Genomic DNA, 24,669 nt, shown 5'->3' with positions numbered 1-24,669 from the left:
TGGTCCTTTAGTTCAGTCAAAATAAAAGTTACTAAACACGTTGAAAAGGTTCTTCAGATCATAACATTGCATCTCAAAGCTGCAGTTCTACATGTAGAAAGAATAAATTGTTGCTGAAAACACCGGGAAAATATCTACTGGTGCCACTAAGACATAGTAGAAAGTGTAAAAGTAAGCCTCCGGATTCTTTTTCATATCTTCTGTGCTGATTCTAAACATACAGCTCTGGGTTGTTTAAAGGTGCAGTATGAGAAATAAAAATCTGATAAATTAATAACAGGTGTACCTTTAACTAGTTAACTGTTTTATTTTTCTGAATAACACGTGATATTAAATAAATTAAACAAGGATACAGGATTACTCAAGGCAATATATTCATACCATATGTATACAGTTATTAATACTAATAACAGAACAAAAGATGACTGTCCAACAAAGGTCCAGGATGAGGCTCTATGTTATGTTTCAAACACCACAACTTGACACCCATTTCTCTCAGAAAGTGTTTAATAGAGCTTAACTCATGGCTCACATCCTCAGTGGAGAACAAAAGGCTGTGTTGTAAATGTTTCATTTATTATTTTTGGCTGGCCAAATTTCTTCATAAGTGGAATGAAAGGCTGAAAAGATACCAGTAAAACAGAAGAGGTTCATGAATGAAGGAACAATTTTAATGAAATGTTTGGAAAGCTCTCCGCATAATTAAATGTGTTTTAAGGATCTTACCGTTTGACTAAGTTTTAAATGAATCAAATTTATACCAATTTCCTTTTTTGAAATGTAACAAATTAAGACCATTGAGCCACAGGAGTTTGTTTAAAAAGGTTATTTACATAGATGAGAAAAGAAGCACATTTATTTGGCCCATAATAAATATCTCTGAGTTTAAGAACACATTTTGTCAGCAAAAAAAACTTCTCAATACAACAAAATCTGTCATTATCTGCAAAATGTTTTTAATCAATCCTAAACTCTGTTTCTCCTTCATTCAGCTTCTAACAAAGATGAGAATAAAAACCCAAGAACAATTATTGTAAACCTTCTTTGTTTGACTCAAAATAATTTACATTCAATCAAAACCTGGCCTAGACATAGAACTGGTACAACATGTCCTATCTTATTTTAACTTTAAATGACTTGGCTGCTGTCCTATGAAAATTAAAATATTTTGGGTCTGGGCTAAAGCCCCCAATGTTTCAAGACCCTAAAAACGCCCCTGTGTCCTTACATTAAATTTAAGCCCATAATTAAGATTTGGTCTAAAATTTTGTTAATTTGGTGACAACAAATATATAATTGTAGATAACCAGCAGGAAATAAAAACATTAAAAAATGCAAGTATATTCATCATCAGTTTTAAATATTAAACCCTTTAAAGCCTATCTTAATTTGGTGCTAAAACTACAAAAATCTGTCAAATCTACGATGATCACACTAAGAGTTACCAGGTGGTTTGTCCGGTGAAGTTACTTGAAAGGACTTCACATCACTGTCTGCCTAAACTTTTGCACATGATACAAAAAAAAAAAAAAAACCCCTCTTCACTCAGCAAATCACAATCAAAGCTATTACCGAGATTTGTTTTCCTTTTGTTTCTCAGCACATTTTATTCCACATTTGTGGGATCCCAAGTTACGTGCCGTCCGTCATGTAAATTTCCTAAAGCGACCATGTCTTCCTCGTCTAGCTGGAACCCAAACACCTGTGTATGAGATGGCAGAAGGTGACTGAGTTAAAAACACATAATCAGACCTAGTTGACTGGTGAGCTGATGCCTCTCTTGGCCAGTTGCCTACAGTTTAAACCAAATAATTACAAACACAAAAAGGTGTGTGAGTAAAATGTGCCACAATTCCAGAAAAGTACTTAGGAGAGCTTGTGGAAGGACACCAACAATATCTGACCCAAGATCTGCAGTTTAAAAGGCAGTCCTAACAAATAGTAAGGAACTTTATGTAAACTTTTGAATTTAGAGAAGCTTAAGAAAATACCTTGCTGATATTTAGTAAATTTGATCATTTTTGCCTGACCAAAAATAGGAAACGTTTAATGTGGTTTAATGTCAGAGTCAGAAGGAAAAAAAAAAGTTTTGCGTTCATTAAATAACGACAGTGAAATGTATGTTATGTGGATATGGTTGAGTAATTTAGAGTCTAGTAAAGAGCCGATCATTTAGAATGTAAAACCCTAGAACTCACATTATCCCTGGCACATCCAACCAATATCTTTCCTCAGTGCATAGACATTTATAAGGCTGAAAAAAAAAAAGGTCTCATTACTCACTTGACAGTTTTCCTGTATCCTGTTCTTTTTGATGGACTTTGGTATAGTGACAACTCCATTCTGAGAAAACATAAAAAAGCTCTGGTTAATAACTTGCAGAAACTCATTAACCATAGCAGCAATGGGACAAATCTGACTACCTGAATGCTCCAACGAATGCAAATCTGAGCTGCTGTTCGTCTGTGTTTTTTTGCTATTTGTTGTACAACAGGATCGCTGAGGACTTGACCCTTAGCCAGGGGACTGTAGCCTTCAAACACTATCCCATCCTTCTGACAGTATTCCATCAAACGATTTGGCTGTTGGAAAGGATGATACTCCACCTAAAAAAGTTAAACAAGCACAGCAATGTTTTAAAGCACGTGCATAGAACATTAATGAAAATTATTTGGGGGAAAGATAATTTTTCAACTTCACTGAACCTGAACAATAAGAGCAATATCGTTCATTACTGTATATATGACAAATGTGTATTAGGCAGAAAAAAATGAAAGAAAATCTATTATCACCATTTTTTTTAAAATATCAATACATCTCATAAATATATAACAGCTATTTATGAAGCAATGTTTCAAACATATGAGGAATAGTAGTCAGTAGCAGGACATTTTAGACACCCAAAATGAGGATCATTTTTCTATTTTAAATACATCTTTTCTGGATCATCTCTAAGATAAGCTTTTCTTCTCTTCCTAGGTTTTGCCCAAACTTCTTGAAAAATAAATATATGTAAATAACTAAAAACATGGGAAAATTACCTGGTTAACATGTGGCACCACATTGCAGTCTTCCTTCAGCTGCTCCAGGTGGCGGACCAGAAAGTTGCTCACCCCAATGGCATGACAAACCCCTGCAATGATGAGTGGATTTTAGCTGTAACACTGGGAAACATCTGGGTTGTGTGAGCACTGTCCTAGCACGAGTCAGAAAATGTTCCAAAAAGAAGACAAATGATAGAAAATCTCAGGATGGCGCAAAGATGAAGAATAGGAGCATAGTTTCTGCAACATGCTGCCTCCAGTGATGTCACCTTCTTTATAGAGATCCTCCAGAGCTCTCCACGTCTCAGCTCTAATCTCTCTGTTAGAACTGCCGACTTTTAATGACTCAGGCCAGTGCATCAGGTACAGATCTGAAAAAGGAGGATACTTGTTATTTAAAACATCCAAGAAGATATCAACTTACATTCAAAGGTAAAAAATAAGGATAATAAAGGAAGTTTTTTAGAGTTGCTCTGTGGCATAGTGACAACTTCAAGACTGTTAAATTTGTTTCACCCAGCTTTATCAATTGCACCTCATACCAAAATATTCAACCCCCATTGCTGTGCAGGAGTCCAGGCAGGCTTTTTTTGCAGCTTTGTATCCATAGTCCCCAGGCCAGAGTTTATTGGTGAGCCACAGATCACTTCGTAGGAGCCCGCTCTCTTTGATAGCTTCGCCCAGCTTCTCCTCACAGCCGTAGTGCTTTGCTGTGTCAAGGTGTCGAATGCCACACTCAGTGAGAGCGTACACAACGGCATCATGGGAGTATCCGCCATTATGAGAAGTACCTGAGACAAAAGCAAATGTTACAATTTAAAAGAATATTATCTCAATTTAAAAAAAACTGCTGTTTTTTTTTCAAAGTGGATGAACTTTAATACACTACTACAATATACTTAAAAAAAACTCAAAGATGGCTAAAGGCTTAAGCACAGTTTAGTACGTAACTTCAAACTATACATATGATGCACAATGTGAAATAGAAAGGGATCTGTGTTGCACCAAGGTTTTGCACCAAGGAAAACTAGTTTCCTCTGATCAGTAGACCAAACATGCATTGTAAGAACTGGAAATAATAGGACAATGAATTTGGGCGATCAGAATGAGACTGATCTCTGAGGTGTTTAAATAAATAAAATAGAATAGAAAAAGAGTGACTTATCCCATTGGCCTACCACAAGTCAGGTAGAAAAAGCACATCCTCTTTGAAAGCTACCTGTATGCAGTTTTTAAGCTAAAAACAAACTAACTTTGTAAGAACCACGTAGCCTACAATGCACCCTTGTTAAAGGTGAAGCATTTACACATACTTTGAACATTTCTTGAAACACCCCAGATTTCATTTTTTCCCCACAAACCTGATACAAACCTACCTCAAAATACAGATTGAACAATTAAGTTTTTCTTTCAGAAATTAGTAAAGCAGACTTCAGATGTGTTTCCAAACATCAGTAAAAACGTAATAAAAGAGAAAAATCTGCTAATGTAAAAGCCTATGTAAAAATCACAATTTTGTATGAAGCCCGATGAGATGATTTATTGGCATTGTAAACAACATATATTTTTCTTTTAACGTTCTAATTTAACCTATTTGTAAATTTTCTTTCCATTTTTGTAATCTTAATAATCACATTCTAAACGTAATACAGACCTAATCCAAGAATTGGGATTTCCAGGGCGTTGGAGAGTTGGACTGTGGCACAGCTCAGGGCTGGGAATAAAGGCATGCTCCTCTACTGGTAAACAATCCTGGATCAGAAAAAAAAGAAGGTGCTAATCTTTAAATTTGACAACTGAGAGCAGCCTGTTTCACTCTTTAAGAGCTCAATTGATTTTAAACACAGGATCATATGATAAACTCACCTGACCTTTGCTTTGTATGCACCTGGGATTTAGGGGTGAAGGAACTTTTTCTATCCAACCAGCAAAATCCAGCCAGATTCACTTCTGGAGTTCTCTTACATTTACTTAGGAAAAAAACCCTTAGATGTTAAAAGACGCGTATTTTGTCCAGTCAGGGCTGAGCTTTAACGTGTAGCTCAACCCTCTTTTCCACATGTCTAGCTCCAAATGCAGGGATTTGTCCACTCCTTTATCAACCCAGCTGGTTACGTCATAGCTACGCAACCAATATGGCGACACAGTAACGCGAACGAGATGATCGCAATGCCAACAAAATGAGGTGAGTAATAAACAAAACACAAGAGTGAGAACGCCTCTATAGTCAAATGTGAAGAAGCTAGGCTGAACGGAAGGAAACATTTGGATCTCAGCATACAAAGTTCGCAGCAGCAGAGATTTCGGACCCCTCAAAAAATAAACGGACCTATCGATTTTTGTGAAGAACGCACGGTGGTGGCCGAGGTCCTTGATTGATTTGACTCATCCTTTAAGAATCTCAGAGTTCATACAAACCATATTATCCCTATATTACCTCCAGTTAGGGAAAAAAATGCCTGAGGTGTGTTTATGTCCTAAAATACAACAAATAACCCTATTCTAAATATATTTAATAGATAATAAAAAAAGTTTTTAGGATTTTTCTGTTGGTAACATTGTACCACAATGGTGCAAAGGTGAAACAAGTTTTCTTGTTTTTCCAATTCAAACCAACAAACATTTGCTGGTGTTTAGCCCTGTCTTTTTCTTTAACATAGAAACTACAGGTCCTTCTCAAAATATTAGCATATTGTGATAAAGTTCATTATTTTCCATAATGTAATGATGAAAATTTAACATTCATATATTTTAGATTCATTGCACACTAACTGAAATATTTCAGGTCTTTTATTGTCTTAATACGGATGATTGTGGCATACAGCTCATGAAAACCCAAAATTCCTATCTCACAAAATTAGCATATCATTAAAAGGGTCTCTAAACGAGCTATGAACCTAATCATCTGAATCAACGAGTTAACTCTAAACACCTGCAAAAGATTCCTGAGGCCTTTAAAATTCCCAGCCTGGTTCATCACTCAAAACCCCAATCATGGGTAAGACTGCCGACCTGACTGCTGTCCAGAAGGCCACTATTGACACCCTCAAGCAAGAGGGTAAGACACAGAAAGAAATTTCTGAATGAATAGGCTGTTCCTAGAGTGCTGTATCAAGGCACCTCAGTGGGAAGTCTGTGGGAAGGAAAAAGTGTGGCAGAAAACGCTGCACAACGAGAAGAGGTGACCGGACCCTGAGGAAGATTGTGGAGAAGGGCCGATTCCAGACCTCGGGGGACCTGCGGAAGCAGTGGACTGAGTCTGGAATAGAAACATCCAGAGCCACCGTGCACAGGTGTGTGCAGGAAATGGGCTACAGGTGCTGCATTCCCCAGGTCAAGCCACTTTTGAACCAGAAACAGCGGCAGAAGCGCCTGACCTGGGCTACAGAGAAGCAGCACTGGACTGTTGTTCAGTGGTCCAAAGTACTTTTTTCGGATGAAAGCAAATTCTGCATGTCATTCAGAAATCAAGGTGCCAGAGTCTGGAGGAAGACTGGGGAGAAGGAAATGCCAAAATGCCAGAAGTCCAGTGTCAAGTACCCACAGTCAGTGATGGTCTGTGGTGCCGTGTCAGCTGCTGGTGTTGGTCCACTGTGTTTTATCAAGGGCAGGGTCAATGCAGCTAGCTATCAGGAGATTTTGGAGCACTTCATGCTTCCATCTGCTGAAAAGCTTTATGGAGATGAAGATTTCATTTTTCAGCTCGACCTGGCACCTGCTCACAGTGCCAAAACCACTGGTAAATTGTTTACTGACCATGGTATCAATGTGTTCAATTGGCCTGCCAACTCTCCTGACCTGAACCCCATAGAGAATCTGTGGGATATTGTGAAGAGAACGTTGAAAGACTCAAGACCCAACACTCTGGATGAGCTAAAGGCTGCTATCGAAGCATCCTGGGCCTCCATAAGACCTCAGCAGTGCCACAGGCTGATTGCCTCCATGCCACGCCGCATTGAAGCAGTCATTTCTGCCAAAGGATTCCCGACCAAGTATTGAGTGCATAACTGTACATGATTATTTGAAGGTTGACGTTTTTTGTATTAAAAACACTTTTCTTTTATTGGTCGGATGAAATATGCTAATTTTGTGAGATAGGAATTTTGGGTTTTCATGAGCTGTATGCCAAAATCATCCGTATTAAGACAATAAAAGACCTGAAATATTTCAGTTAATGTGCAATGAATCTAAAATATATGAATGTTAAATTTTCATCATTACATTATGGAAAATAATGAACTTTATCACAATATGCTAATATTTTGAGAAGGACCTGTACTCCTGGACCACTGCTTCTGTGTTTTTGTATGTGACACAATACCAGTAAAGTTCAGTGTAACAGTAGACTGTGGCCCACGGAGAATAATAATAGCCGAAATTCTACTTTACTGCAACCAACTTCAAAATTATCTTTGTTAAATTGTAAAGATCAGAACAAATGTATGAAGGACTGTATGCCTTTCAACATTAGACAGTACAGACCAAAAGTTTTGGACACACCTTCTCATTCAAAGAGTTGTCTCATGACTATGAATATTGTAGCGTCACACTGAAGGCATCAAAACTATGAATTAACACATGTGGAATTATATACTGAACAAAAAAGTGTGAAACAACTGAAAATATGTCTTATATTCTAGGTTCTTCAAAGTAGCCACCTTTTGCTTTGATTACTGCTCCGCACACTCTTGGCATTCTGTTGATGAGCTTCAAGAGGTAGTCACCTGAAATGGTTTTCACTTCACAGGTGTGCCCTGTCAGGTTTAATAAGTGGGATTTCAAGCCTTATAAATTGGGTTGGGACCATCAGTTGTGTTGTGCAGGAGGTGGATACAGTACACAACTGATAGTCCTACTGAATAGACTGTTAGAATTTGTATTATGGCAAGAAAAAAGCAGCTAAGTAAAGCAAAATGAGTGGCCATCATTACTTTAAGAAATGAAGGTCAGTCAGTCCGAACAATTGGGAAAACTTCGAAAGTATCCCCAAGTGCAGTCGCAAAAACCATCAAGCGCTACAAAGAAACTGGCTCACATGAGGACCGCCCCAGGAAAGGAAGACCAAGAGTCACCTCTGCTGCGGACGATAAGTTCATCCGAGTCACCAGCCTCAGAAATCGCAGGTTAACAGCAGCTCAGATTAGAGAACAGGTCAATGCCACACAGAGTTCTAGCAGCAGACACATCTCTAGAACAACTGTTAAGAGGAGACTGTGTGAATCAGGCCTTCATGGTAAAATAGCTGCTAGGAAACCACTGCTGAGGGCAGGCAACAAGCAGAAGAGACTTGTTTGGGCTAAAGAACACAAGGAATGGACATTAGACCAGTGGAAATCTGTGCTTTGGTCTGATGAGTCCAAGTTTGAGATCTTTGGTTCCAACCACCGTGTCTTTGTGCGGCACAGAAGAGGTGAACGGATGGACTCTACATGCCTGGTTCCCACCGTGAAGCATGGAGGAGGAGGTGTGATGTTGTGGGGGTGCTTTGCTGGTGACATTGTTGGGGATTTATTCAAAATTGAAGGCATACTGAACCAGCATGGCTACCACAGCATCTTGCAGTGGCATGCTATTCCAGCCGGTTTGCATTTAGTTGGACCATCATTTATTTTTCAACAGGACAATGACCCCAAACACACCTCCAGGCTGTGTAAGGGTTATTTGACCAAGAAGGAGAGTGATGGGGTGCTGCGCCAGATGACCTGGCCTCCACAGTCACCGGTCCTGAACCCAATTGAGATGGTTTGGGGTGAGCTGGACCGCAGAGTGAAGGCAAAAGGGCCAACAAGTGCTAAGCATCTCTGGGAACTCCTTCAAGGCTGTTGGAAAACCATTTCAGGTGACTACCTCTTGAAGCTCATCAACAGAATGCCAAGAGTGTGCGGAGCAGTAATCAAAGCAAAAGGTGGCTACTTTGAAGAACCTAGAATATAAGACATATTTTCAGTTGTTTCACACTTTTTTGTTCAGTATATAATTCCACATGTGTTGATTCATAGATTTGATGCCTTCAGTGTGAAGCTACAATATTCATAGTCATGAAAATAAAGAAAACTCTTTGAATGAGAAGGTGTGTCCAAACTTTTGGTCTGTACTGTACATTCCTAAACACACAGTAGGAAAAATAGGAAAAAAAAATAATGCCATGGTCATACCAGAACAGTTCACTCTTGGGTGAAGACAGCGTATGCAGTTTTCAGTAATGGTACGTTGTTGCCTCAGGTCTAAAGTAGTATTTTACCAAGTTTCAATTAGTTAGGTGAGATGGAAAAGGGCCTGAAAATTATGTCTTTAGACTCTCAAAGCTGTTTCCTGTGACAAAGTCCGTTAAAAGGGGTTTCAACATTGCGTCCTGGAAATATGAAGAAATAATGTTATTGGTTCCTTATGGTCTTCTTTTTCAAAATACCTCCGTTTTCAAAGAGATGCTGACAGGCCAAAAACAGGTTTGTTGCTTGAAAGCAACAACTTAACTTCCATTGTTAACAAAGTATTTACTCTGAAAAACTGTCACTTCTGTCTCCTCTTTTTTGCAGGCTTCTGCGTTGCTGCTTTGGGATTCGGCGAAAGTTCCTCATTTTCCCACTTCTGCTGATCCTCTTGGTCGGAGCAGCCTTGACAGCTCTGTTGCCCCCTGCTGAGGACCATGGAGGTGTTGTTGGGGTCCTGGGAGTACTGCGCAGGGCAGCCCCGCAAAAGGGGAATCCTGCTCAGGCTCAACTTGCAGACACCTCAGAGGAGGAGAAGTTTACCATCATCATCCAAACTTACAATCGCACAGACATTTTACTCAAACTCCTGAACCATTATCAGGCTGTGCCTCATCTTCAGATGATCATCATAGTTTGGAACAACATCAGGGAAGAGACACCGGGGAAGCTGTGGGAATCCTTGGGTCCTCATCCAGTCCAGGTTATCTTCAAAGAACAGGCGAGCAACCAAATGCGAAACAGACTCCAGCCCTTCCCTGAGATTGCCACTAATGGTCAGTGCATTTTAAACTTGCACAACGCTCAATATGTAAAAGATTCATAGGTCTTTTTGCTAGAGATGTACCCATCAATAAGCCTCAGAACGGAATGATCAGCTGTTTTTAGGAGATTGGCAGGACAAATACAGAAAATCTAAAGTTTTTCCCTTATTTATTAAATGCTTTAAATCTTAGAACTACCTTCACTTTCAGCCTATTGTCAACAATTTTTAAAGGTATTTTAATGACTCTTATTGTTTTTTTCTCTTTGGATTCCTTCTGATTTTATTTTTCCGAACCATTTAGCTGTCTTAATGCTGGATGATGACACACTCGTTAGTGTTCCTGACGTCACTTTTGCTTTTTCTGTGTGGAAGGTAATAAGTTCCATTGTCAATTATAAAATGAAATGGCATTTTCAGTTTTACCACTGTGGTATTGTGTGATAATTAAACTGCAACTGTTGGTCATATAATCAAGAACTGCATTTTTATATTTTAAAGCAATTTCCAGACCAAATAGTCGGATTTGTCCCACGGAAACACGTCTTCACAGCTGGAGGAGTTTACAGTTACGGCAGCTTTGAGTTGCAGAATCCAGAAGTGGCTGGAGGAGACATGTAATTTGTCCTTGCATTTGTCTTATGTTTGCCTTGTTATTGGCTCCTTGTTTGGTTTGCTCTTATTTTGATAAATTCTGGCTGCAGGTACTCCATGGTTCTAATCGGTGCTGCCTTCTTCCATCAGCGCTACCTACAACTGTTCCAGGATCAGCCTAAACAAGTGCACTCCTTAGTTGATGAGACCCAAAACTGTGATGATATAGCTGTGAACTTTGCTGTTGCTCTGTATTTAAGAAAATACTCAAAGTCCAGCCCAATCCATAAACCTTCTGGGATCTTTGTCAAGCCTGTCGACCTTCGCAACCTTGAGAAAGATGCCAGCAGTGGATATCAGGGAATGTGGCATCGTCCTGAGCACCTTCTCCAGAGATCGTACTGTCTGAACCGGCTGACACAGATTTATGGCTTCATGCCGCTCTGCTACTCCAACCTCATGGTGTCCCAGTTTGGTTTCCCAAGCTATGCAAATCACAAGAGTAGGGGATGAAGATGTAACATGTCGCTGTTTTTGTTTAAAATTAGAGACGAGACTCATGAGGAGTTTGGTAAGTTTGGCTGGTACCATTTCACATGCCAATCAGCTGATGCTTTTAGGCTTGTGTGACGTGAAGGTAATTCCCATCGTAGGTAGACTGTGATGGGAACATAGTCTAGTCAAATGTAAGAATCCATCTTAGATAAGGTTACTTAGTGGATTACAATCAACTGGAGAAAATCTAACAGGATTACTCATAGTATTATTTTAAATCCAATGCATGCTTAGACAATCATTTGTATGGCTCATCTTTTAAACTATTGCATGTAAATTGGTTAAATAAAAGTGATCTTTTCCCTTTTTTAAACACAAGTAGTGAGTAATTTCTAATTTATACATATAAAAGTTAAATCTGAAAACATGTAAATGTAGGTCAAGATCCTAAGAAACACAAGTCCTAAGAGTCCATTAAGGGTTCAAAGAATGTTTCAAAGGAGAAACATATTGGTCAAATCAAAAGATTACTTGAAACCCAAATCTGCCAGGAGTATGAAAAATGTTTGGCTTAACTGTATATCTGGATATGGCAAATATTGTTACGTTAAAAATGTTTAAAACCATCTTCTACTCATAAAGAGTTCTGGTGTGAAGCTTCTGCTCATCCTTAGTTTGGGGCAGGTCACCCACAACATTAGGAAGTTACTGCATGCGTGTTGTGATGCTGGAGATAGTGAAAAGCAAAAATAAATTCTGGTTCACAAAAGAGAAAAACTGGGTTTTATAACTTAGAGGTCCTTTCGTATCAAAGAAAATGTCTGCATACAGTGATGGTAAAAAGAAGGTTTTACCTGTCAAGAACATGCAACCCCTGGCAAATATTATGGAATCGCCAGTCTCAGAGGACGCAGGCTAAAGAGCAGATCTAATTTGATGCAGGTGTTAGTTTTGGGAATTAAATAATCCAGGGGGATTCCATAACTTTTTCTTCTGCTTGAGCTAAAACAGTGACTGTTACTGACAACCCTAATGTTTTTTCTTGATTTCCTTTAATGTTTCTTCAAGCCAGAAAGTTGCCACTTAGAATGACTGTAGTTTTGTGTCATGTCTGTGATCTGCTTTTTTTAAAACAAAATTAAACAACTGAATGAACATCCTCTGAGACTGGTGATTTCATTATTTTTGCCAGGGGTTGTATATGATGTCCCAGTTAGCTCTTAAAATTTAGAACATTGTCCTGTCCTGATCACCAAATGATCCAAAATATATGTACTCATTTTATAATCAAAGAAAATACTAAGACAGTATGCATTATGTGTAGAAAAATGACAGTTAACTCTTACAGTGCAATGGTAGTTTACCCAAAATCAAGCCTTACTTTTGGTCTCTGTCCACAAAATGAAGGTTACTGACGGTAACTGGAAAAACGGAACATATATTGCCTCTAATAAAAGAGATTGCAGAACTTATCAAAGACGATCATCTGAGCAAACAAATCTAAATGTCAGATGTTTCACTGCACTGAGCATCACCAGGTTTGGTGATACATGACAAAAAACGTCATGTAATTTGCTGTTGATCATCTGAGATTATATTTATCTACCTTTTAAAACCCAGCAAAGATCATTTTTATGCTGTAATATGAAAGCCTCAGAATGAAACAGATGCTGGTACCACGCTGTAGTAGAAAAGAAGCTCCCAAAAAACATAATGGCCCCATTAAAGCTCAAGTCTCTGAATATCATTAGGTCAGTTAACTCAGTTAACATGGAACAGAAAACTATATTTTTATATATTTCTATATTTATTCATGAAAAATAACACCCCCCTCCAACAGATAATAAAAACATCTAGGTATTTTCCAACATAACAGGAATCTTTCTTGTAAACGATTCCAGGGATATTTAGGTAGTTTTACTGGTGTCCAGGTCCTCCACCACCTCTGACCCCAGACCCACCGCCGGGCCTAGATCCTCGGCCACCTGGAGAGCGAAGGTCATGCCACAGCTTCACGAGAGGCTTCGTCCTTCTCCAGATTAGTTTGTGACCATAAGTCACGTACCAGCTGTAAGACAGAACAAAGAGGTCAGAAGTGAATGTCCCAGAACAAAGACTGCAGTAGTGGATATCCCTTTAAAAGGACATTTGCATCCATCAAAAGCCATTTTTAAGGATTCCAGCTGACCAGGATACTTCAATAAGAAGAGTAAAACCATTCAGTGAGCTCTTGTTAAGTCTTTCCAGCAGTTGGAAGTTGTGTTTTCAGTCACTTAGCCTGGACATACTTTGAGTAAAGTCTAAACATTAAGGAAAGGGGACTCACACTCCAAAGAGAGCTCCACCAAGATGAGCAGCATGATCAAACAGCCGCCATCCCAACACGAGCCCTGCCATATCCATGGCCACAAGTGCTTTGAGAGCCTGAAGACACCAGGAAGTTTAAATTGTAACCAATGCACTGGAGTGCACCAAAACAACAATCTCTCTGCCGTGCATTCAGTCATGCATACTTACACATTCACACATTCATACACTTGCATGCTTTGTTCATGTACAGATTTACATCTTTATCCTGCAGCAAAACAATATAGGAATGAGAACACATTTAATGCAGGAAATGGCAAACATCCATATGATCAATGTGACAGAGACTTTGATATCCATAGAAACTGTGAAACACGTACATTTCCCGCAGTGAAAGTGATCATAGGAAGGAAGATGATGCCCAGCTTGGCCTCTGGTACTTTTGTACAGACTGCAGCAAGTACTGCCATAACAGCACCTGACTGGGAATCAACCAGAGTCATAGATCACAATCTTTTCACCTTTTACATTAAAATACAGAGTGAAAAACAAAACGTACCGCTCCTAGTGATGGATAGAACCGCCCGGTGGCTGTTTTACAAACATAACTGACCATAGTGGAGATCACACCTGAAATTGATAAAATAAAATAACTTTTTTCCCCTTTATGCCCCAAAGATATAGTTCCAGTCAGAAATGTACATGCAGCCCTTTTGGGATATGCTATTTTAGTTTCAGCATTTTAATGATGCATTTGAACCATTTTTGTTTTTCAGAGTGAGAATGACTACACAACATACAATTTGTGAACTTAGTAGGTTCCAGAGAATCCACCTGCTTTATGAGGCCAAAAAAAAAAAACCTTCTCACAAAATATATATTATACATTTGAGCATTATTTTTTTCAATCAGAAATGGTAGAGTTCATTAAAACAGGTTGGTTTTCTGATTTAGCTTTTTAGCACCGTGAACTAATTTTTAATGTGCTGCGGTTTGGGTGTTAGGGAGGCCATTATAGAAGCTTTATGTAAGCGTCATTCACACATTCAAAAACCAGGTTTGACAAAAACTGTCACCCTCTGTGACCAGAGGCAAGAAATGTCTTAAGAAGTGGGAAGGTGAAAAGCCAGACCTAAGAAGACTGTACCAACTATAGCGCCTGACAGTGGTAGTATTATGCTAAGGGCCTATTTTGATGCAAATGGATGATGTTGATGGAATAATGAAGATGTAGTTCTACCTTAGAATTCATCAACGGCTCCTTAAAGCAACAGCTGCATTTTTAAAACAGACACAATTAGGTGCTTAAACAGGACAGTGATCTGGTTTTGAAATGGATATACCGAAGTTGAACGTTGTACAGGTCCTTCTCAAAATATTAGCATATTGTGATAAAGTTCATTATTTTCCATAATGTCATGATGAAAATTTAACATTCATATATTTTAGATTCATTGCACACTAACTGAAATATTTCAGGTCTTTTATTGTCTTAATACGGATGATTGTGGCATACAGCTCATGAAAACCCAAAATTCCTATCTCACAAAATTAGCATATTTCATCCGACCAATAAAAGAAAAGTGTTTTTAATACAAAAAACGTCAACCTTCAAATAATCATGTACAGTTATGCACTCAATACTTGGTCGGGAATCCTTTTGCAGAAACGACTGCTTCAATGCGGCGTGGCATGGAGGCAATCAGCCTGTGGCACTGCTGAGGTCTTATGAAGGCCCAGGATGCTTCGATAGCAGCCTTTAGCTCATCCAGAGTGTTGGGTCTTGAGTCTCTCAACGTTCTCTTCACAATATCCCACAGATTCTCTATGGAGTTCAGGTCAGGAGAGTTGGCAGGCCAATTGAGCACAGTGATACCATGGTCAGTAAACCATTTACCAGTGGTTTTGGCACTGTGAGCAGGTGCCAGGTCAGTGCTGAAAAATGAAATCTTCATCTCCATAAAGCTTTTCAGCAGATGGAAGCATGAAGTGCTCCAAAATCTCCTGATAGCTAGCTGCATTGACCCTGCCCTTGATAAAACACAGTGGACCAACACCAGCAGCTGACACGGCACCCCAGACCATCACTGACTGTGGGTACTTGACACTGGACTTCTGGCATTTTGGCATTTCCTTCTCCCCAGTCTTCCTCCAGACTCTGGCACCTTGATTTCTGAATGACATGCAGAATTTGCTTTCATCCGAAAAAAGTACTTTGGACCACTGAGCAACAGTCCAGTGCTGCTTCTTTGTAGCCCAGGTCAGGCGCTTCTGCCGCTGTTTCTGGTTCAAAAGTGGCTTGACCTGGGGAATGCGGTACCTGTAGCCCATTTCCTGCACACGCCTGTGCACGGTGGCTCTGGATGTTTCTACTCCAGACTCAGTCCACTGCTTCCGCAGGTCCCCCAAGGTCTGGAATCGGCCCTTCTCCACAATCTTCCTCAGGGTCCGGTCACCTCTTCTCGTTGTGCAGCGTTTTCTGCCACACTTTTTTCTTCCCACAGACTTCCCACTGAGGTGCCTTGATACAGCACTCTAGGAACAGCCTATTCATTCAGAAATGTCTTTCTGTGTCTTACCCTCTTGCTTGAGGGTGTCAATAGTGGCCTTCTGGACAGCAGTCAGGTCGGCAGTCTTACCCATGATTGGGGTTTTGAGTGATGAACCAGGCTGGGAGTTTTAAAGGCCTCAGGAATCTTTTGCAGGTGTTTAGAGTTAACTCGTTGATTCAGATTATTAGGTTCATAGCTCGTTTAGAGACCCTTTTAATGATATGCTAATTTTGTGAGATAGGAATTTTGGGTTTTCACGAGCTGTATGCCAAAATCATCCGTATTAAGACAATAAAATACCTGAAATATTTCAGTTAGTGTGCAATGAATCTAAAATATATGAATGTTAAATTTTCATCATGACATTATGGAAAATAATTAACTTTATCACAATATGCTAATTTTTTGAGAAGGACCTGTATTATCAGACCGGCCAGAAAAAAAGTAATTCTGCCTGTGTTTAAACATTTCAACTCAAATTATTCTAAAACATTCTTAGAATGGATCTTGACTGTCAGACTTATTGTCTTTTCTTATCCAATGTTTAAAACATTGGATAAGAAAAGACAATATTTACACTTTTGTGGCATCTAGTGGCTAAACAATACTGATTGCTGCTGTCTGAGTACACCACATAGTAGCTAGAATAGTAAAACTGATGGAAGATGACAAAAACATAAAAAATGCAAAGCTCCAGGAGATTGTTTGGTTTGTCATGTTTTACAACTATAGAAAGGAATGTGCTACATTGGCTTAATCTAAATCCACTGTACATATAAAGACCTCTGACTTCAGTTTAATCACAAACCTGTTAAAACATAAAAATAATGATTTCCATTTCTGTCAAAAAATGCTAGACTTACCTATTAAATAATACGAGTGGATAAACTTTTCTGCCGTCTGAACCAGTTATTTCCTTTGCTCCACTTACCAGCAGAGAGGTAGACAGCAATAAACTGCTCTTTGCCTAAGAGGGAGACTATGCCAGAGGAAAACATCCATAGGACGTACATGTTGGCCACCATGTGGATAATGGAGTAGTGGCTGAAGGAAGACAGAACCATGGGAAGGCACCGTGTTTCTGTGTAGGAAAAGTAAAGAAAACCGCAAACATTTACATCGCAGAGAAAGAAAAAGAGCTCATTTTTTGTTTCTACATTTGATTTCCCACAACAAGCAACCATACTCACTGGAAGCTGGGTTGGATGTGAAGTACTTAATCATAGTTCTTTGCAATGCCGGGACCCTCCAGCAAAATAGAACTGCAGCGTTTATCGCTATAATACCTGGAAGATATTAAGAAGAAATTGAAGTGTTATTACACATTTGCAAACTCATGTTTCACAATTTGAGACCCAAAATATATCTGCTGTTAAAACTACCAGTAGCAGTTCTCTGTCCCTCCGTGAGGTTGCTCCAGATGTCCTCTACCACTGACATCAGGAGGAGGAGCTGCCGCTGGAAGCTGGACAGTTGGTTCCACCAGTCGTGCCAGTAGGCCATGTCCTGGGAACCCTTGTTAACACAATGAAGGTTGTAAAAAATAATGGTGGTGGCAGACTGAGTAAAACAGTTGCGTAAAATCCTTACCATCACAAGTTTGTCTAACTCCTCCCTATCTTTAGCAGTCTGAACTCTTGCTTTCAGCGTCTCATATTGAAGAATGGCCGCTCCACCGAAGGAACAACCTGCAAACTGGCATGGAGTCAGACAACATTCAACAATCTTCTGTACTAAATATTGTTTTAACAACAATTTACACGAGTTAGCCTTAAAGTCAATATCATCTGATTCCAGTCCTCTGATTTCATGCATCAAATTCTCTCAGACCCCTTTAGGGAATGATCACAGGTAATTTGAGGGTGCCCTGTGTTGTTAACAGAGACAAGCTCTATTGGGTTTAAAGACTTTAAAAAAGGATCCTCTTTACTTATTAGGCTTTATATTCAGATTTTGTTATAATGTGGAAATCAGCATACCCCTACTGTGAACATTAGTGGTCTAAAGAGCGTTGGCTGTCGGACTTTAGGAGGAGGCGGGGGTCCCGGTGTGCCAGCCTCAGGGGGTGATGCTTTGGTTTGTTGCTGGGTGACATTTCCCTTTTTGGTATCTGTCCTTTTAGCTTCCCGACGGAAACCACGCCTCTGTTGCTGATATGGGTTGAGTCTGTCAAAAAACAAAAAACAAACAAACAAACTTGTACCTAATGTGGTACCATGTACCTAATACCTGGTGCCAATATCAAGCCACACCAAAGTTTAAAAAAGTTAAGGTTTCAATATTGCTAAAGATTCTTGCCTCATAATGTTCCTACTGCTCTTGATAAGATGCAGAACAATATGCTTGGGTGACCATCATTTTATGTCTGTGATTTATGGAATAGGTAGTTTAAACAGCCCAACTAAACCAGCTAATACAGGTCCTTCTCAAAATATTAGCATATTGTGATAAAGTTAATTATTTTCCATAATGTCATGATGAAAATTTTACATTCATATATTTTAGATTCATTGCACACTAACTGAAATATTTCAGGTCTTTTATTGTCTTAATACGGATGATTTTGGCATACAGCTCATGAAAACCCAAAATTCCTATCTCACAAAATTAGCATATCATTAAAAGGGTCTCTAAACGAGCTATGAACCTAATCATCTGAATCAACGAGTTAACTCTAAACACCTGCAAAAGATTCCTGAGGCCTTTAAAACTCCCCGCCTGGTTCATCACTCAAAACCCCAATCATGGGTAAGACTGCCGACCTGACTGCTGTCCAGAAGGCCACTATTGACACCCTCAAGCAAGAGGGTAAGACACAGAAAGAAATTTCTGAACGAATAGGCTGTTCCCAGAGTGCTGTATCAAGGCACCTCAGTGGGAAGTCTGTGGGAAGGAAAAAGTGTGACAGAAAACGCTGCACAAGGAGAAGAGGTGACCGGACCCTGAGGAAGATTGTGGAGAAGGGCCGATTCCAGACCTTGGGGGACCTGCGGGAGCAGTGGACTGAGTCTGGAGTAGAAACATCCAGAGCCACCGTGCACAGACGTGTGCAGGAAATGGGCTACAGGTGCCGCATTCCCCAGGTCAAGCCACTTTTGAACCAGAAACAGCGGCAGAAGCGCCTGACCTGGGCTACAGAGAAGCAGCACTGGACTGTTGCTCAGTGGTCCAAAGTACTTTTTCGGATGAAAGCAAATTCTGCATGTCATTCAGAAATCAAGGTGCCAGAGACTGGAGGAAGACTGGGGAGAAGGAAATGCCAAAATGCCAGAAGTCCAGTGTCAGGTACCCACAGTCAGTGATGGTCTGGGGTGCCGTGTCAGCTGCTGGTGTTGGTCCACTGTGTTTTATCAAGGGCAGGGTCAATGCAGCTAACTATCAGGAGATTTTGGAGCACTTCATGCTTCCATCTGCTGAAAAGCTTTATGGAGATGAAGATTTCATTTTTCAGCACGACCTGGCACCTGCTCACAGTACCAAAACCACTGGTAAATGGTTTACTGACCATGGTATCACTGTGCTCAATTGACCTGCCAACTCTCCTGACCTGAACCCCATAGAGAATCTGTGGGATATTGTGAAGAGAACGTTGAGAGACTCAAGACCCAACACTCTGGATGAGCTAAAGGCCGCTATCGAAGCATCCTGGGCCCCCATAAGACCTCAGCAGTGCCACAGGCTGATTGCCTCCATGCCACGCCGCATTGAAGCAGTCATTTCTGCAAAAGGATTCCCGACCAAGTATTGAGTGCATAACTGTACATGATTATTTGAAGGTTGACGTTTTTTGTATTAAAAACACTTTTCTTTTATTGGTCGGATGAAATATGCTAATTTTGTGAGATAGGAATTTTGGGTTTTCATGAGCTGTATGCCAAAATCATCCGTATTAAGACAATAAAAGACCTGAAATATTTCAGTTAGTGTGCAATGAATCTAAAATATATGAATGTTAAATTTTCATCATGACATTATGGAAAATAATGAACTTTATCACAATATGCTAATATTTTGAGAAGGACCTGTATAACTGTGCATTCTGAGCAACAGGCAGTTGATAAAAGTCATTTATAAAGGTTTCCTTTAAAAAAATAACTGTTTTGTTTGGTTGATATACACACACCTAATTTTTTATGTTGTGATGAGGTAAATGCCACAAATATCAGATACTGTTGCTTTTTCCTTTTTAACTCCTACTTCAGGTGTTTAGTTTATTTTTTTGCTTAAATGTTGGTCATCAGTATCAAACCAACAGTAAATAAATATTAAAAATAACATTATTATAACTAAGAATCAACATATTATTTTAGCAGCAGAACAGAACATTGTTGCTTTACTGTTTTAAATAAAAACTACATCATGTGATATATATATATATATATATATATATATAAAACAGAAATGTCTCTATATGGGTGAAATTGTTTAACTTAAAACGACAAAAAAATAGGTCTTGGTGGCAATGAATATTTTCATGTTGGCAACAAGATGTCCACCAGTGCTGTTAATACTAAAAACAGCTTGTCTTGTTAATACCCAGGTTTTGTTATTTGTTGACAGTCCCTAAGCACTCGTTAAACCGCTGGTGTTACGTCGAGTTTTGTTTCTAACCGCTGAATGCGGACTCTGCACTATGTTTATGTACAGAAACAAACAAAACCAACCAACTAGTAAAATTACAGATATCTGAAACCCCATTGGTTACAACCGCGTAAAGCTGGCTAATTTAATGTAGGTTGCATAATATGCAGCGTGTGTGTCGCTCGGCCCATTTAACACGACCTTAAGCGAAAGCAGCTGTAAAGGAATAAGACACTCACAGCACAGGTTTCCCAAACTAAGCAGAGTTAGCTCTGTTTACAATGACAGAGCGGTTAGGTAACTTCACATTACTAGCGAAAAGAAAAACAGAAACACACAGACACGCCTCCTGCCACAGTTACTCTTGTTTAGACAGGCACAGGAAACTGAGCGCCGTTTTTACTGCTCACCTTGAGCATCGGGAAACAGCATTTAGCGATCTAATGAACTCTGCTTTGCCCCATTTTATAATAAATCCTCTGCACGCCATTATTGTTGTGACCTCCTGATCGAAGCCCCGCCCACTGTCAGACTCAAGCTAATGCTGCATTCACGGGCGCTTGTAAAAAAGAAAAAAACTGATGCACCAAGCTCTGGATTTGAAGGGGTTCCATTTATTACAGTTTAGTTTCCTAATTTTAAACTCAGTGCCAACAGTTTAAATATTGGTTTCGTCTTCATTTTGACTGTGTTGCTACCATTATACCATTATAGCTTATTTGTATTTGATATGAGTTTATAGAAAGCAGAATACTGTATGAAATCGCAAATTCCTAAAATTATTGTGATGTAAATCTGCTTGGGTGTGCAGCAGGTTATCCAGCAGTCTTCAGCTTTACAGAGATTTTATTCTCACAAAGAAAACTGTACTCCACTCTAGTGGTGTAATAAAAGTAAAAAAGTAAAAAAGTAAATATCTATGCTCAACATACAGGGGATTTACAATGAAACTGAAACACCTGTCATTTTAGTGTGGGAGGTTTCATGGCTAAATTGGACCAGCCTGGTAGCCAGTCTTCATTGATTGCACATTGCACCAGTAAGAGCAGAGTGTGATGGTTCAATTAGCAGGGTAAGAGCACAGTTTTGCTCAAAATATTGAAATGCACACAACATTATGGGTGACATACCACAGTTCAAAAGAGGACAAATTGTTGGTGCACGTCTTGCTGGCGCATCTGTGACCAAGACAGCAAGTCTTTGTGATGTATCAAGAGCCACGGTATCCAGGGTAATGTCAGCATACCACCAAGAAGGACGAACCACATCCAACAGGATTAACTGTGGATGCAAGAGGAAGCTGTCTGAAAGGGATGATCGGGTGCTAACCCGGATTGTATCCAAAAAACATAAAACCACGGCTGCCCAAATCACGGCAGAATTAAATGTGCACCTCAACTCTCCTGTTTCCACCAGAACTGTCCGTCGGGAGCTCCACAGGGTCAATATACACGGCCGGGCTGCTATAGCCAAACCTTTGGTCACTCATGCCAATGCCAAACGTCGGTTTCAATGGTGCAAGGAGCGCAAATCTTGGGCTGTGGACAATGTGAAACATGTATTGTTCTCTGATGAGTCCACCTTTACTGTTTTCCCCACATCCGGGAGAGTTACGGTGTGGAGAAGCCCCAAAGAAGCATACCACCCAGACTGTTGCATGCCCAGAGTGAAGCATGGGGTTGGATCAGTGATGGTTTGGGCTGCCATATCATGGCATTCCCTTGGCCCAATACTTGTGCTAGATGGGTGCATCACTGCCAAGGACTACCAAACCATTCTTGAGGACCATGTGTATCCAATGGTTCAAACATTGTATCCTGAAGGCGGTGCCGTGTATCAGGATGACAATGCACCAATACACACAGCAAGACTGGTGAAAGATTGGTTTGATGAACATGAAAGTGAAGTTGAACATCTCCCATGGCCTGCACAGTCACCAGATCTAAATATTATTGAGCCACTTTGGGGTGTTTTGGAGGAGCGAGTCAGGAAACGTTTTCCTCCACCAGTATAACGTAGTGACCTGGTCACTATCCTGCAAGAAGAATGGCTTAAAATCCCTCTGACCACTGTGCAGGACTTGTATATGTCATTCCCAAGACGAACTGATGGTGTATTGGCCGCAAAAGGAGGCCCTACACCATACTAATAAATTATTGTGGTGTAAAACCAGGTGTTTCAGTTTCATTGTCCAACCCCTGTATATACCTATAGTTTTCAACACTTGCATTTCTTTTTAAATGTAGCCTCTGTTTCCTATTCTCCTTAACTGCTTGAAAGATAAAATAAACATTTTCACTGGTTGGTTGGTACATTTATCTCAAAAACAGTACAATGCAAGTGTCTGAAAAATCTAACGTTTTTATTCTTTAGGAGAATAAGGAGCTGCACTTGATAACTCTCTCTTTCTGGAAGTTTTTCAGTTTATTTATATTTATTTTGGCAGAATCTTCACAATGTTTTTGTCCTGTTCTTTGTATTTTGTTGTGATAGTAGCTATGTTGCCCAATTTGTGCAAAGAAAGAAATAAAAACTGTGGACAAAATAAGAATAAATTCCAAATGAAAACCATCACAACACTATACCCACAAAAAACCTGAAATGTGTATTATCCATTTGGTAAATATCAGTTGTATGCCACGTATTTTAACAAATAGTTTTTTGAGAGTCCTCTTGCTATAAAACAAATTTAATTAAGTTTGTTCGGCACTAAGTTGTCTAGTATTTGTACACACATGCACTAAGAAATTGTATACTCAAATTAATCATAGTGTAGAGTAAAGTGGACCAAATTGAAAAATAAAATTCTCTGAAAATGGTCAGGCACTAGAATCAACTGAAACTGAGTGAAAAGCAGGCAATGTCCAAAGAAAGGCTTTCAAAGACCTCCAGAAACCCTGATTATTGCTCAAGAAAACTAAAATAAAAATAGAGGCTGGTTCTTTGGAAACATAAGAAAAGCAAATTATGGGATGATTTACCAATTTGTAAGAAAACAATTACTAAGCTGACATAAGTCATACCGTGGTTAAAATTAAAATAAATAAAAACAGTAAACAGACTAAGAAAGATACTGCAAAACCTTAGCTTGCAGAGAACAAATAGTTGTCCTCAAACAGACAAGCCTGACTTTATGGGGTGGTTGTATTAATGCATACCAGTTTAAAAACATAAAGTTATAAAACCACAAAAGTAATGTTATAATGTTCATACAGTTGAAAGTAACTTGAGACAATGAGATTCCAGAGTAACCTTAAGCAATGCAGTGTTGCCCCTCCTCCACCTGTTGCCATTCACCACTGATCAGCTGTTTTCTTACATGTTTTCTTATATATTTATGATGGACTCCAATATTTGTCTGTTAGAAATATTTCAGGTTGCATAACAATACCAAAAATATATAGCCTTGTAACTTATATAGATTCAAAAATATCAGTCATGTCAGTCAGTCAAAGTATTTAAGCAACCGCAGGAACAATTGTTACATTTTGTTTTATTTAAAAGCTGCTAGATTATGATCCATTTTCATTTATTAATTTAAATTGTCTGTTTGTATAAATACTGTGATACAGTGAATCCGTTCTCCATCTTTATAGTATCCAGGCTCCCAGAACATGATATACTAGCTTATTACATGATTAGCATAACATGTTAATGTACTCTAGTTTTGCCTAAAAGTTTTATTAACGTTTACCTGAAAAGGCTTAGTTCTGTAGGATTTCTGCTTGTAAAACTTTTATCAAACCTCTTTTTTAAAATCTTTTAGATGGAGCATGACTGGAAGCATTATTGGATTGTGTAGTGCAAGCAAACACCTCGGGTCTGACCTTTTAAACACATTTAATTATTTCCACTAAGACTTTTCAAAATGCCTTCATCATGACTTGAGTTCTGGTCATATTAGCCTCTTATCCCACAGATAATGTCCCAAAGTGTCAAGATATTAGGGCTTTTTCACATTGCTATGATTGAGGAACTACTCAAGACATCCAAAGGCATCTGTGAAGCTAAAGCCTTCCCATCTGAATGAACATCAACTGAATCAACAGCTGAAGGTTACTCAGACTGGTTGTTGTTATGCAGAGATTTCCCCATTAGCTCATTTGAAAAATCTGATGTAAAAA

At 39.3% G+C, this 24,669-nt stretch overlaps 3 protein-coding genes across 4 annotated transcripts; 1 reads left to right on the top strand and 2 right to left on the bottom strand.

Annotated features, from left to right (window-relative positions):
* Nucleotides 1-649: 649 nt before the first annotated feature.
* Nucleotides 650-5,062, bottom strand: zgc:110366 (uncharacterized protein LOC550476 homolog). 2 transcript variants are annotated; one of them, XM_047368362.1, is made up of 8 exons: nucleotides 4,911-5,062; nucleotides 4,699-4,796; nucleotides 3,587-3,835; nucleotides 3,314-3,415; nucleotides 3,042-3,133; nucleotides 2,424-2,606; nucleotides 2,284-2,343; nucleotides 650-1,702 (listed from the first exon to the last, which is right to left on the bottom strand). In XM_047368362.1, exons 2-8 carry the CDS (start codon nucleotides 4,772-4,774, stop codon nucleotides 1,607-1,609), a joined length of 858 nt encoding a protein of 285 aa, XP_047224318.1. In that variant the 5' UTR covers nucleotides 4,775-4,796; nucleotides 4,911-5,062; the 3' UTR covers nucleotides 650-1,606. The 2 variants fall into 2 exon arrangements, with proteins under 2 accessions (XP_047224318.1, XP_047224319.1); XM_047368363.1 differs by having other exon boundaries at nucleotides 4,916-5,057.
* A 30-nt stretch (nucleotides 5,063-5,092) lies between these two features.
* extl2 (exostosin-like glycosyltransferase 2) lies at nucleotides 5,093-11,483 on the top strand. Its single transcript, XM_047368361.1, has 5 exons — nucleotides 5,093-5,229; nucleotides 9,581-10,029; nucleotides 10,321-10,391; nucleotides 10,518-10,633; nucleotides 10,721-11,483. Exons 1-5 carry the CDS (start codon nucleotides 5,225-5,227, stop codon nucleotides 11,121-11,123), a joined length of 1,044 nt encoding a protein of 347 aa, XP_047224317.1. The 5' UTR covers nucleotides 5,093-5,224; the 3' UTR covers nucleotides 11,124-11,483.
* Nucleotides 11,484-12,893: 1,410 nt separating this feature from the next.
* On the bottom strand, nucleotides 12,894-21,094 carry parla (presenilin associated, rhomboid-like a). Its single transcript, XM_047368360.1, has 10 exons — nucleotides 20,956-21,094; nucleotides 17,944-18,130; nucleotides 17,555-17,659; nucleotides 17,347-17,479; nucleotides 17,155-17,250; nucleotides 16,896-17,045; nucleotides 13,972-14,042; nucleotides 13,793-13,894; nucleotides 13,432-13,529; nucleotides 12,894-13,173 (listed from the first exon to the last, which is right to left on the bottom strand). The coding sequence occupies exons 1-10, from the start codon at nucleotides 21,033-21,035 to the stop codon at nucleotides 13,023-13,025; spliced, it is 1,173 nt and encodes a 390-aa protein (XP_047224316.1). The 5' UTR covers nucleotides 21,036-21,094; the 3' UTR covers nucleotides 12,894-13,022.
* Nucleotides 21,095-24,669: the final 3,575 nt, after the last annotated feature.

This window comes from Girardinichthys multiradiatus, chromosome 6 (assembly GCF_021462225.1).
Source record: "Girardinichthys multiradiatus isolate DD_20200921_A chromosome 6, DD_fGirMul_XY1, whole genome shotgun sequence".
Taxonomy (NCBI): Eukaryota; Metazoa; Chordata; class Actinopteri; order Cyprinodontiformes; family Goodeidae; genus Girardinichthys; species Girardinichthys multiradiatus.
The sequence above is the reverse complement of the archived record's forward strand: the minus strand, read 5'-3'. Positions and strand labels throughout refer to the sequence as shown.